Raw genomic sequence first — 15,120 nt, 5'->3', positions numbered from 1 at the left:
GGGGGGAGGGTATAAGGGATTAAATTGTAAATGAAGAAAATATCTAATAAAAACAAACAAAACAAAAAGCCAAAACAAAACAAACACAAAAACCATGTTCTGGGTTTACTTCAGTTAACAAGAACAGTTAGCCAGAGTAGAACTACAGAAGCCAAATGCCAAGGTTAGTATATTTAGAGACTTTTTCAGAATTCTGTCTTTGATAAGTTAGTTGTTTGTTTTAGTTTTGGCAGGTGGTGCTGTCTATATGCTGAGTCTTACATCCTGAGTGTCACTTCCATCATTGAGTCAGTTGTGCTAAGGGCCCTATTACAGTTCAATCCCCAGAACTGCCAAACACGGATAGATTAGAAGTTGTTCTTTACACACAATCCCCCAATGAAGGAGCTAGAGAAAGGACCCAAGGGGCTGAAGAGGTTTGCAGCCCTATAGGAGGAACAACAATATGAACTAACCAGTACCCCCAGAGCTCCCTGGGACTAAACCACCAATCAAAGAAAACACATGGTGGAACTCGTGGCTCTGTCTGCATATGTATCTGCATAGTTGGTCATCAATGGGAGGAGAGACCCTTAGTCCTATGAAGGTTATATGCCCCAGTATAGAGGAATGCCAGAGCCAGGAAGCAGGAGTGGGTGGGTTAGTGAGCAGGGGGAGTGGGGAGGGAATGGGGCTTTCAGAGGGGACGGCATATCTAGTTCCTCTATATCTATTTTATTTCCAGAAGTTCAGCCTGACCAAGACTAGCATAGCAACCTGAGCTTAGCCTACCTGCTGATTGTCCCTTTTTGCACCAAAGTTTACTTTGTTTACTGAGAATACACTGTAAAGTTCTCCACCCTACACTCCAGACCAATCCAGCCCCCTCCAGCAGTGAAATTTGACCTGGAAGAATCTAAGCGTTTCTCTTGATTAAGCAGGTATGGCAGAAAGGAGAACAGCTCCAGGGAGCATAGCCCAGATCTTAGTGCTCTTAGCCTGCGTTTCAGCTTGTTTTCATGACAGACATCCTTCAACCTATTGCATCTCCTTTAAACCTCTAGGAATGGTTATTTTCATGACTTTTTCTAACTTTACAGTTATTTCTTGAAGAATAGATCTGTTAATGTATTTAGTTACTTGTCTCATTGCTGTGATGAAATACACGACAAAGGTAACTTAAGGAAGGATTGGTTTTGGTTCCCAATTCAAGGTTACAGTCGATCTTGATTAGGGAAGACATAGCAATAGAGGCTTGAGGAAGCTGGTCTTGCTGTATCCACTTAAGGATGCAGAGAGGGATGCGTGCTAATGTGCTTAACTAGCTTTCTTGTTTTTATTCAGTCTAGAACACAGCTCTGTATGGTAATGCCCACACTTAAGATGGGCCTTTCCACCTCAGTTAATCTAATGAAGATAATCCATCTCAGGCATTCCCAGAGTCTAACCTAATTTGGATAATCCCCTTTAGATTTGTACAGGGGCTTGTTCTTAGGAGATTCTAGATGCCCAAATGACAGTCACCATTAACCACTACAGTCAGGTCTTGCCATAGTCAGATATCAGCTAATTTAGTTGTAAAGGTGAAAATGTACTTTTGTAGAATTTAGAGGAAAGTATCTAAATATGATTGTTAAAGGCCAGAATTTACATTATATTGCTTTAAGCGTTTAGAGTGACTTTGCCTAAGGTAGTTCCGCCTTGGTATTTTTCATCTTAAAAACTGTACAAACTGGGACCTAAACATTCAACTATATGAGCCTGTGGGGACCATCATCATTCAAACCACCACACCAGTATTGTTTAACTTTCTTATATCTTTATCATAGTACTTACATTAAAAATTACTACTATAGATTTTCTTGACTACCAATAAAATAAAGATATGAAAATGTTGTATAAGTAAAAGGGAAATGGTCCCTCACACCTGGTTACATTTTAAGAACATTTCTTTCCAAGCTTTCTGTGGGCATTCTTATCCAGTAAAAGCGGTGTCCCATACAGAATTTGTAAAATTTCTGTGCTAATAAGACACATTTTTTGCATAGTATTCCTCATAAAAGTTTCACCAATGTGTGTACCTCATTGATGATCCAAATCTGTTAGATATTAAGGAAAATACATGTTCCTATGTGATTATTTATTACTAGCTAGAGTATATATGAGAAAGGACAGGATATGATTGTCTCCATAGGATAACTGTAAATGGCTCTAGGCTCTTGCATATGGCTGCTGAATTGAGTTCAGTAAGTAGCCATTATGTAAACTTACCTGCTTTGTTTTCATATTTTGGGATTTTTTTTTCTCCATATTGACACTGGAATAAATTGACAACTCCTTGTATTAATGTGTGTGTACATATATACATATATACATACATATATATCACAAGTAGATTTATCAAATAAAGAACAAGGGACATGATATAACATTAGAGAAGTAAAATATGTCCTGTGGAGTTTTAAGTACTTATTATGGCAGAAACAAGGTATGTGTGATAGTACTTACTTTCCAAATACACAATGAAAACAGGTGACTGGAGCTCGGGTTTACTTCTAGAACTCTTTTCAAAGAAGCCATTTTAAATTAATCCTTAGTATAAGAGAGAAGAAAGTCATCATCAATATATTCATTGTGGTTGCTCAACAAGAATCTTGTTTTGAAGCCAGATAGTGATTGTACATGCCTTTAATTCCTTGAGTAGCAGGCCAGGCAAATCTCTGGGTGTGAGGCCAGCCTGTTCTACAGTGCAAGTTCCAGGACTACACAGAGAAACCCTATCTCAAAAAACAAAACAAAAAAACAGAGAGAGAGAGAGAGAGAGAGAGAGAGAGAGAGAGAGAGAGAGAGAGAGAGAGAAGAGAGAAGAGAGAAGAGAGGAGAGAGGAGAGAGGCAGAGACAGAACCTTATAAGCTTGTCAACAACTGAGGTATACCTTTGTATGGGATCTCATGTTGGGTTTTGAGAATTACATGTTTACTTCATTTACCCACTTAAGTACTAGGATCTTAAGTGCTGACCAATATATGTGAGCTCTTGAATGTTAAGACTGTTACAAGAAAATGTTCCCTAGGGTTTCCTTCAGAAAGATTTGGGGGAGGGATTTTTCTCAATTGATTGTCTTCCTATAAGACTACTGTTTGTGTTGACAGTTACAAGCCCACCAGCACACCCTTCATAAGCGGGTGGCTGATAGAGATTTGCAGCTGAACAAACTACTCATAAAAAGTGACTGAGGAGTGCTGAGCTCTGAATGAGACTTCTGTTAGTCATTCCCTACCCACAAGGCTTTGGGAGCACTGTGGAAGATTATAAGAACTAGAGGTCAAGGACTGTTAGGAGTGGTTTTTGGATGTGACAGGATCATTGTACTCATGAACTCAAAGCATCTGTGGCTCCCTATCTGAGATCTGTACAAGATCAAGCCAGTCAGCATTCCAGCATAGAGGGAGAGGGACTCACAAGGCTCCACTCCTACCCGAGAGCTATTTATAGTAGATGGCTGATTGTGGAGGGGGAGTTAGTTTTCTTGAGAGGCATGGCCTGTCTTAGGTTATCCATCCCCTGTGTCTGTGAACATACTGGCAATAATAACTAAACTCAGTGGGCTGGAAGCTAAGAATATATTGTATGAATGTATATGAAAATCAAAAAGTAGATAAATTTAAAGGCTAATACTGTCTACTTTTCAAGCTACTTTTGAAAAATGGGAAGAAATAGATAAAGTTCCAAAATTCTGACCTTTTTGGTAAGGACTCAAAGTACTGGTCGAAAATAAATGTAATGATAATACAAATTCAAATAGCAGCTGGGTAACAGCTCAGCTGGGAGAATAGTCATGAGACCAGAGTCATGACCCAAATCGCTGGGATATAGTATATTTAAAGGAAAATCACAAATACAAAGTATTATATTTTCTACTGAAATAAATACTTTTGGAGGAAATATAAAATAAATGTGCCTTTTTTGTAAGAGTTTTAAATCATTTAAACATCTTGTTAATCTAAGGTTATAAGATTTTTAATATAATTCTGTGAATTATGTACATATCACTATTTAGATTTACTACCTAAAGCAAATTATTATTACTTTGGTAACTGAAATTTAATTTAGTGTAATGTAAATATAAAGCTAGTGACACTTTATACAAAATATAAAAGGATAATTTAAGAAATGAATTCTTCAGTGTTTTCTTTTGTAATAAATGTCTGTTTTCACCAGTAAGATAAAAACTAATTGGCTGTTTTTGGCTCTAGCAACTAAGAGGTCATCAACCTTGAGATATTTGTAGAATGTTAAGGGTAAAAGCTAAATTTCAGTGATACGGAGTTCAACTGGGGGTGGGGCTGGGGTTATAGTAGGCTAATGGCAATCTTAAAAGTCTAATGGTAACTGGAAAGTTAAACAACTCTAGGAAATATAGATTAGGAGTTTTACACAGCTGGCTAAGCACATATTAATTGTGTTCCTTTATGTGTACTGACTTATTTTTTCAGTATCCTGAACCATCTAAATAAATATTTTAATGTTAACATAATCACATTAACAAAATAATAAAGCAGAGAGTAGCTCTCAGGCTCTTGTCCAGATGTTTGCATAGGTTACAAAATTGGGTTGAAGAAAGAATAAAATATAGCATTACAGTTTTAATCGTTGCCTACTTCTTTTCCAATTTGTTCTTTGCTAATTTGTTCTTTCACACATGTATATGATACATTTTGAAAGTTTTCTCTTCTCCCTCCTTCCTGTTTACCCTACCCCTCTCTTTGGCACATTCAAGTCTCTCCTGTCATTTTCTGTCTTTGTTGTCCCTTTGGGTTGATAAGGTTACCTGTGTGGACTTGGGGTTGGAGCTGTTTTCAAGCCTGCTGGGTCCAGCCTTATAAAGGTACAGCTGAATTCTATCCATTCAGAACTGCTCCCTAGTTACAAGAAATGATAACTAAAGGAACTTTGAGGTTCTTCTTCATCCTAGATAGAATAACAATTACCAAATAATCTGATTAAATTAACTGCCACAAAAATATCATTCACTGCCACATAACACGACTCTTCCCCTCCTAGAAATATATTCAGAGCACTCCACAGTCTACCACTGAGATACTTGCACACATCCATGTTTGTCATTCTTCTATTTACTCTCCAAGGAAATAAAACAATCTAGATGTCCTTCAGTAGAAGAGCCAATAATGAAAATGTTGCGTGCATACAAAATGGTATACTGCTCAGCTATAAAGAAAAATGAAATCATGAAATTTGCAGAACTATGGATGGACTGAGAATATATAAGTCAGCCAAACTCAAAAGAAAAAGTCCACATTTTCCCTCATATGTGGATCCTAGCCTATATGTAAACAGCTGTTCAGTATAGGTGTAGAGAAACAGAAAAGAAACCAAAGAAGGGTAATCAGGCATCAAGGAAGGATGAAATTCAGGCAAAAGGTAGCAGCTGTATAAGATACAAAATACAAAGCTAATTGTTTTTCTAGTCTCAACTATGTTATAGTTTTCTTTTGTTTTAGTGTGTGTGTGTGTGTGTGTGTGTGTGTTGTACTAGTCAATAAAAATGTAATTGATAGTGAAAACATAAACCATTAACTGAAACTCTGGCTTCAGAATAGCTTCTCTCAACATTCCCTAGAGGCAAAAACTTTGGGTCTGAGAAAGTGTTTGCTTGAGTGACTCCCTTTATCTAGTGTATGATATTACTTATAAGGTTAATACAGCCAAATGATATACCCAAGAATGAATTTTCACTAGAGGGTGCTGCTGTCTTGTGATAAAAGTAGGATGTTGTCATCAGTATTGAACCTCAGTAAACACTAGTTTTTTTAATAGACTGTCGTAGAACATAATTGTGCTTTTTAAAATTTGTTTTTAAATCATTTGTATTTTGATAAATACAATCCATTTTTCATCAAAGGGGGTTGATGTTAAGTCATAAAAAAAGTGTTGGAAAACTACCATAAACAATAATACTATTTAGAATATTCAAATTTATGCCATACAACTAACACTGATTTTCTGAAAATTCATACAAGTATATTTCATACTAGAGTATACTGATCATGGTTGCATGTTCCTGACCCAAAAGCAATGGAAAAAATAATCATACTCGGCTATTAAGACTGAAAGTCAATTAAGACATTTTAGCTGGCTGAGTACTTAACCATTAATTTCACTTATATTTAACTATACTTAACTATAATTTCACTTGCTACTCCCCTTAAACTTGGAATGATCATATGTTTTATTTTTGTATAGTCTTCTTGTATATTTGCTAGTTTTCTTTTATTTTCAGAAGGGTCTCAGATTGGACTATACACATATGATAGCCATACCTGTAAAATACAAAGTGTGACAACCGAACTCAGGTATGAAGGAGACTAAGGAAAAGGATTTGGTAGACAGAAGAACATAGGTGAATGGACATTGTGACTCATCAGAACTATCTCTCTCTGTCTCTGTCTGTCTCTGTCTCTGTCTCTCTCCCTCTTNCTNTCTCTGTCTCTCTGTATCTCTGTCTCTCTCTCTCTCTCTCTCTCTGTGTGTGTGTGAAAGAAGCACAAAATAGTAGAAAATATTTAAAAGACTACTAAGTCTGAAAAAGCTAACAATTGAAGAACAGAAATTTCATAAGTGAAATATCAAGTAGTCTCAGCATCTAGAACACATAAGAATGAAAATTTTCTAGTCATTCAGAACAGTAGTGTTTGCTCAGTGTTACTGGTTTGTTTGTTTGTTTTTCCATTGTTGTTGTTCTCTGCTAGGTAACAGGAAAGACAGGTGTTAAGGTTTTTTAAAAGAAAATGTAATATTAAAAGAAATCTATGTAGAGTTATAGATAGTTTGTGTTTAATTTTTCAACTATATATTTTTGTATTACTGTTTTTGGTTGCTTAATAATAAATATAGTAGCTTGCAAGTATAAAGTTTTGTAAGAATAGAGAGCATAACTCAGTGGTTAAACACCTGTCTAGCACAGGAGGTCCTGAATTCAGTGCCTAATACTAACCCAAACAAGAAACAGAAAACTACATGCTATTCACAAAACAAGACATGGTTTGTTCTATATAGTGACTGGTTGTTTGGTAGAAAAACTAATTTGTTTTTATTTTAACTTTATTTAAAATGTGCAGTTCTTTTCTGCTGAGTGAAGAGAAAAATGAAAGTTTCATATTATACTTCATGGTTTACATGCTACCCATTCTAGAATATTATTTTCAAAAGATGTCATGCACAGAGTGTATTACTGGTGGAATATCTAAGTGGGAACAGCTGTGGTTTAGATTTCAGATTTTGTTTTTTCTTTTTTGGAGGAATTATATTATATATGCATATAAGGAGGTAGCTTAGAGATGGAAATGAGGCGAGACAGCAGCTTCCTTCTTTCATGTAACACTGCCTAGAGTTTAATTGTTACCACATGTGTAAAGATTATGCTTTTGACTGACTCACCATGTGAGGGCAGGTGCAGAATTTTTCCACCTAAGCCATCTTATCCAGAGCTCAATAAGCCTTAGTTTTTAGAGAATTTCAAGTTCTGTTTTGGACAAGAAATGTTCTTAATTTTCCATAATGATGGGAAAATGGGAAACAGATTGGTTTCTCTTAGACAGGGGACTAGCCCCTCTCTGTACCCGCAGTTGTTTGTTTTTGTTTTTGTTTTTTTGTTTGTTTTTTTTTCCACACAGTGTTCTGAAAGCCAAACATGTAGCAGTGGGCTGTGACATTGGCCCTCTACAGTGATGAGTTCAGTTCATGAGATGTGCAGTGAGATACAGTCTCAAAAATACCCTGAAAAGAAATGGATTTCATCAGGGTCAGGAAATAATAGGAAAGTTGGATGGCTGTAAGAAAAATTTTCAACAGAAGAAAATTGATTATATGTCATGCTTTAAACAATTATAAACATTGTATTTCGGGTAGGTCGTACACATTTTATAATCCATAGAGTTCATGACACACTGGAAATGATACTGAGAAGGAAGCATCAAATAATGTTCTGTAAATAGAAAGTAGTCTAACAGTGTTGTAGCAGCATATCTAATGTGCTTAAGACCTTTGTTCCCTAGTTCATATACCTCTTCATCTGTTAATGCATTTTTAGAGCAAATTTTTCCAAATATTTTAATTATCTCACTAACATAGGATAACTCATGCTTAATAAATTCAATTGCTCCTTCCTTTAAAGTAAAGAATAATGACATTTTTATTGCTTGATCTTTTAATAATTTTGAATGTCAGGAAAAATGACATACTAGCACATACTTGTAGTTGCCACACTTGGGGGCTAAGGCAGGAAGATAATGAGTTGAAGGCCCTTCTGGGCTAGAAGCTGGCAGAACTGCAGAACAAGTTCCAGGTCAGACCCTGACTTTTAAAAACATATGTGTACCAGACGTCGGCCCAGCATCAAATAGATGTCTCATTTTGTCCTTCTTAGCACCACAATACATATTAAGAGACAGATCATGTTTATTAAACTAGGTCACTCTAATTTCAGAAGTCATATTCTTAACTATACCCTCAAATAAGGGTTAGAATGGTGATTGAATGATATACTATATTACATATATTATAGATTCTCATTTGTTCTGACTGCTGTCATCTGGATATTCAAATTTGCAAAACTATATGCTAAAGCATTTTTCTGGCTGTTGTCTAGACTCTGTGGTCTGACTGAGCATGTGTAACTTATGCCACAAGAATTTGCTGGCTTCTATCTCCCTTCAACCAGTGTATTGTCATATTTCAAAGACTGACAAGGCAATTCACTTGGCAAGTGATTATTTACTATAGGCATAATCCAGTTTACAAATGACAGAATTCACCTTAGATTGGCTGTGGTACAGAAGGTCACCTTTCAAGTTTCCAGAGCAATTCATGTCACTGAGAAATTTTCCGGCTATTTCTTATAGAAGCTGACATTTATCTTGATTTTCTAGTCAGAACAAGCTATTTTATTTACACACACACACACACACACACACACACACACTTCACTTCACTTGGAGAAATTGCTAATACTCTATACTCCTCTAACCTTGTTCAGGTACATTTTTAAATTAACATTTTATTCATAAAAGTCTTTTTTAATGGATTATTATTTTGGGTTCTATCTACTGTTGTGTACCGTAGTAAAGAAGTTTGTTGTATTGATTTGAAATAAAACAGATGACTTTTTATTTCTATGTTAGTACATCAAAGTCTTAGCTGAATATATAACCCACTTATTACATTTCTTCTCTAGAAAAAAAATCACTTTTAGATTTGTAGTTTAAAGCCATTCTAGAGCAAATACTAGCCAAGGCACAGAACAAAGCTAAACAAATCTCTACACTTTAGTCCTAAAGAAAATTCTGTCTTTACATAATTACTTACATTGTTTTTCCTTTATATTTTCAGGGTATACTCATAAAAATTTTTTAGAGAATTATTATATTAGTTAAAATGGCATATGTTCAAAGTTGAAGCTGTCATACTATTTTATGGTTTTTATTGAGCCTGGATTTGGGACTGACAAAGGCTACTCCAGTAGAACTTGTGATTAAGTTTCCTAACACATTTTCTGCTTTGTTTTGGAAATGAAGAATACTTGCAAACAATAAGAAAATTCAGTGTTTTAAAGAATTCTGTTTTATTAATTGTTTTCCTTTTGTTCATTTAAGTCATTGAGACAAATCAATGTGAAATTCCAATTGTATTGACTATTGAGAATTAATTTGAGTTCGTTCTTTCCTATACAAAACTTTCTCAAAAATCTAATGTATGGGTCTTAGCTATGAAAAAATATTTTCACAATAATAAATTGCTATTTATGTCTTTGTTCTTTGCTTTCTTCTGTGAGTATAGAATGCTCTCAGTGGCTTCATGCCAGGGTATTCTACAGAAGTTTAAACAAAGAAGCAGCTGTTAGCCTCCACTATATACCATGCATTAAAACAGTGCAAGAAATAGAAAACATGGCCTCACCTTTTACAGCTGTTTTCTTAAAGATGACTATATATGGCATATGGAAGTTCCAGGTGTCTCCTTAACGTGGAATGCATAGACATACCAGTACCAACAGCATCCCTTCCAGCCCTCCTGAGGGACGAGCTCCTCATCTACAGAGAGCTGTTCTTCTTGCATGGAGTTTTGCATGTGTTGTGTTCAGAGTGCTTTTTTAACCATGTCCCTGTTTTTAGGTTGCTTCAAGCCTCGGCAAAGATCAGGTTACTTGATGTTGGCAGCTGCTTTAATCCATTTTTGAAGTTTGAAGAATTTTTAACTGTTGGCATAGATATTGTACCTGCTGTAGAGGTATGTGGTTTTATTTACAGACTCCATTTTTAACGTGTGTCCTTAAAAAGGAAAAGCACTATCTTTACATTCTTAAAATAGCAAACATATACTTACTTTCTACCAACTAGCAAATTATTTCTGAAAATGTTTAGTATTTAGCTAACCAATATGATCATATTTTCTTTGTTTTGTACCTTCTTTATATCTAGAAAGCCAGGATTTGGAAGTATACTGTCGAAAAAAAATCATCGTAATTTAAAAATTTGTAGGTTACAAAGATGTCTGTGTAGCTGTATTGCTTAGAATTCATAGGTGACTGCCTTGTACCACATAGGCAAGATTCTCCTGTCCGAGTCTTCCATCTTATTTTAGGAGTGCTAAGGTTCTAGGGTGTATGCATCAGCTTTTTATGTGAGTTCTAGGGGATAAAGCTCAGGTCTTCAGGCTACCATGGCAAATGGTTTTACCCATGGGGCCATCCCCTAAACCCTGTAAGACTTTCTTAGTCCAATTTTCTATAGAGTTTAGTGCCTAGCCAATTATGAAATATTTATTTCTTTGTTGTGTTTTCTTTAATCATTTGATGGCATTAATTAAACTTAATGTACAGTATGCTTCAAGGCAGAAATTAATTTTTTAAGAGTAAAAGTGTTATCATTTTTAAATGTTTGGAGTTAGTGCAGTACAAAGCATTTTACTGACCTTTAAAGGGTGCTAGCATCATTCTGCATATACAAATTTATCTATCACTTACACTTCTATCACTGTGACAAAGTACTTGACAAATATATATATTTGCTTACTTAGCTAGCTATTGATAGTAAACTGAATACAACTGTGAACAACATTAGAAGTGAATCACTCTTGCATGTTCTTATCCAGATTAAATCCCAAATAAGCATCAGTTTTAAATAGATGCTTTAAATTATCCCTAATGTAGTAGTATGTGAGACAGCTTGTGTGTATTTGTTTGCTGTATAGAATGATGGTTAGAAATCTGGGAGACTTAATTACTCAAGTTTTTAAAGTTTAGTTGAGAACAAGGTGTGGTGCTACACATGTGCAATCCCAACACTTGAGAGAAGATGGGTTCAGATGCCAAGTGTGAGCTTTGACTTCAAGATTTGAGGCTACGCTGAACTACTGGAGACCTTGTCTCAAGTAAATTTTTTTTTAAAAAAATGAATAAATAAATAGAAAGAAATGAAAATCTGTATAGAGTTAGAAGGAATAAGTAATGAATGCTAAATTATATACAAAAGCTGTGAGATGTTAAATACCATGGTGTGAAGCTTACGTATCAAGGTGCACATATTCTTGACATTGTTTTGTTGGTTTTTTGTTTGTTTTGTTTTGTTTTTGTTTTCTGAGGCAGGGTCTCACTATGTCACCCAGACTGGCTTCCAACATACAGTCCTTAGCTCAGGTTCCTGAGTACTGGAATTACAGGCATATGGTACCACACTGTGGAATTCTTACTCTGCCTTCTTTTTTTTTTTTTTATTTCTACAGAGTGTGTATAAATGTGACTTCTTGAACTTGCAGCTTCAGCAGCCACTCCAGCTTGCACAAGATGCTATAGATGCTTTTCTGAAGCAACTGAGAAACCCTATTGATTCTCTTCCGGGAGAACTTTTTCATGTGGTTGTTTTCTCTCTCCTTCTTTCCTATTTTCCATCACCCTACCAGCGATGGATTTGCTGCAAGAAAGCCCATGAGCTGTTAGTGCTGAATGGCTTATTGCTCATCATCACTCCCGATTCCTCCCATCAGAACCGGCACGCTATGATGATGAAGAGCTGGAAGATTGCTATAGAATCCCTGGGCTTTAAGCGCTTCAAGTATTCAAAATTTTCTCATATGCATCTCATGGCTTTTAGAAAAATCTCCCTTAAAACCACAAGTGACTTGGTTAGTAGGAACTATCCAGGGATGTTGTATATTCCTCAAGATTTCAACAGTGTAGAAGATGAGGAGTATTCTAACACTTCCTGCTATGTCCGATCAGATCTAGAAGATGAACAACTAGCATACGGTTTCACAGAGCTCCCTGATGCTCCTTATGATTCGGATTCTGGAGAAAGCCAAGCCAGCTCTATTCCATTTTATGAGTTAGAGGATCCCATCTTACTTTTAAGCTAATGTAAAAGCAAAAAGCCCTTCCATTCCAGATTCCTAAACTAAATGCTTACACTAATCAGAATACTAACATGAACTCAGTATTTAAAGCCTGGTTTGCATAGAAGAAATGCAAACGTTTACAGAGTTTGCTATTTTTTCTACTTCTGGATTTCAAAATTTATTCTTATATAGGAAGCTTAAAGTTTCATGGAGAGTGACTTCTGTCTTAGCAGAAACCACTGTTACTTTAGCATTTTGCATTAAGATTAAAAAGGTACCTTTTTTCTCTTTAGTGCTGTTGTAAAGCCTAATTTACTATGTATTTCCCTATTCAGTTTAGTGTTGACTTTACACCCTTGTCATGAGGAACCTCAAGATGTGTAGAAAGCTGTAGATTGCACTTTGATGAACTCACAAGTTGAATATTTCACACATAGGTTGGTGTAGTTATTTGTGGTACATATTTGTCTTTTCTTTAAATTGTTACCTTTTACAGACAAGTTTCCACTCAGTTTCATCTAACAATCCAGTATTCCTGAACTTTTTGAAATTGGTGACATTTTTATATTAAGCTCATTCAGAAACATTAGACATTGGAAGAGATATTTCCCAAAGAATGTATTCTAATTAACACAGTACAGCAAACACCATTGCCGAAGTAGTATTTCTATGATATTCTTACTGATAGAGGATTTGGTGTTCAGTGTATTTACCTGTGAAAGCAAATTTTTTTTTTTTTTTTTAAACTTAGACTGCATTTACAGAATGTTCTGTTTAAGCAAGAAGCAATGTATAATACTCAACACTGACCTGGAACACCTTTGAGAAAAGGGTTTGCACGTGTAAACGTTTATATTCTGCTGTGATCAACTCTGATAGGGCCCTCACCTGTCCTTTACGGCAGTGCTGCACTATAAGTTTGGAATTACATTAACAGTTTTTGAAATTAACCCTCTACTGATAATCTCATAAAATGGTCTTGACCTTTTGTTATCCTAATTCTTTCTAAGTACTAGCAGAAAATTTTCTTTGACTATATAAACAATTAGTTGGCTGTGGGAAATTTCCCTTTCCACATTGATAAATGCCTTTCTGTGTTTCTGAATCAGAAGCAAATGACTAACTAGAAATATGTGTCCAAACAAGACAAGTTTAAACAGTTAAGAACATTTAGTCCACATCGTCTTGTCAGCCAGCAGTTGTCATGTGTCATGTAAACTATCATTTTAAAGAGTGCCACTGTGTGGATTTTTTTCAAGTGGTTATTACATTAAAATTACCTCATACTGAGGTTTTTGCACTGAAATATCACAGTTTCAGATTTCATGGTTAATGTTGTATGAGCGTGTATGTATGTGTGTGTTGTATGTGTGCATATGTATTTTTAAAAGAAACTTGCATTTTCAGTAGTTGATCCTAAATTTCATAAACTGCACTTCTTTACTCTGGTAAAATGGATGTTTTTGTGCTTTTTGTGAATTGCGATAGTTAACTTTGAATGTCAAATTTTATTTAGAAATACATAAGCTTACACTTTAAGATATGTGTTCATTGTATGTATCCAATATTTCATGTTCAGTTTCACATGCTAAATTAGTGAAAGTAACTTGATTATAACTAACTTTAGAAAAGTCAGTTGTCTAAATGCAATAAACATTAATTGTTAAAAGATGCCATAAGTAACTTGAAAATTTTCATTTACTTTAAATAACGCATAGTCCCATCATTACTAGAGTTTCTTTCCATTTAGGCACTACAGGATAATGGTTTAAAACTCTCCCAAAAGAAAAGAAGACAAAAGATTGAAGAGGCACTGTGTTCAGAATAAAACAAAACTATGTTCTGGTAGCATCTCTCTTACCATACTGTTTTCTTGTCTGTTTTGTTAACTCATTACAATCCTCAGAGCAAACGAAACAATACACCAAATGAAATAGCTTTGAAAGAAAATGAAACAGTACTTTGGAAGGTTGGTCTAGGTATCACTTTTGAGACAACTTTTATGTCACAGCAAAAATGTTGGTGCTATAAATTCTTCTGGTTGTTTACTGAGATTGAGTTTGCTTTTGGTCCAAAGTTTGCATGATATATGTTAAGTAGTACTTAAGAATATCTCTTTATAAGACCTACTACTATTTAGTATAAATTGATTTGATTTGATGTCTTTTTTTTTTTTACTGTAAACTCAGCTTACTCAAATTAGAACTTACACCAGTACATATTCCACAAGGCCAGTTCCATGTGTAACTGTTGAAACATAAGTAGTCATTGTGGGTTGAGGTCATATTATATAATAGGTCCTTCAAATATTGTATAGGTACGCTAAAATTATTTCACCTGGATATTGATAATTTAAGGGGTTTCCTGTCACATTCACACAATTTCTCCAAAATAACTTGGTATTTCAAAAACATGATAATTGGGCCAAGTGATGGGGGCTTAAGCCTTTAATCCCAGCACTTGGGAGGCAGAACTATGACTTCAAGGCCAGCCTGGCCTTCAAAGCAAGTTCTGGGACAGCCTGGGCTACTCAAAGAAACCATGTCTCAGAAAACCAAAAAGGAAAAAAAAGAAAAGAAAAGAAAAGAAAAGAAAAAAGAAGGAAGGAAAAAGCCAGATGATAATCATATGGTTGGCTGGGCTCATCGGGATGGTGAACAGATCATGTGGTTTTACAGATCATGTGGTTGCAAAGTGGCTGGAGGTAGAGTACCTGAAAATGTATGTTGTGT

At 35.3% G+C, this 15,120-nt stretch overlaps 1 protein-coding gene across 1 annotated transcript in view; it reads left to right on the top strand.

Moving 5' to 3' along the window:
* Positions 1 to 14,059, top strand: part of Bmt2 (base methyltransferase of 25S rRNA 2 homolog) — a 52,715-nt gene extending 38,656 nt beyond the window's left edge. Inside the window, exons 4-5 of the mRNA XM_021191306.2 lie at positions 10,171 to 10,285; positions 11,780 to 14,059. Coding sequence (XP_021046965.1) covers positions 10,171 to 10,285; positions 11,780 to 12,409 — 745 coding nt within the window. The 3' untranslated portion in view covers positions 12,410 to 14,059. The remainder of the gene's footprint in view (positions 1 to 10,170; positions 10,286 to 11,779) is intronic.
* The last annotated feature ends 1,061 nt before the right edge of the window (positions 14,060 to 15,120 follow it).

Source organism: Mus pahari, chromosome 2 (assembly GCF_900095145.1).
Source record: "Mus pahari chromosome 2, PAHARI_EIJ_v1.1, whole genome shotgun sequence".
Classification (NCBI taxonomy): Eukaryota; Metazoa; Chordata; class Mammalia; order Rodentia; family Muridae; genus Mus; species Mus pahari.
This window is presented reverse-complemented; position numbering and strand designations above follow the sequence as displayed.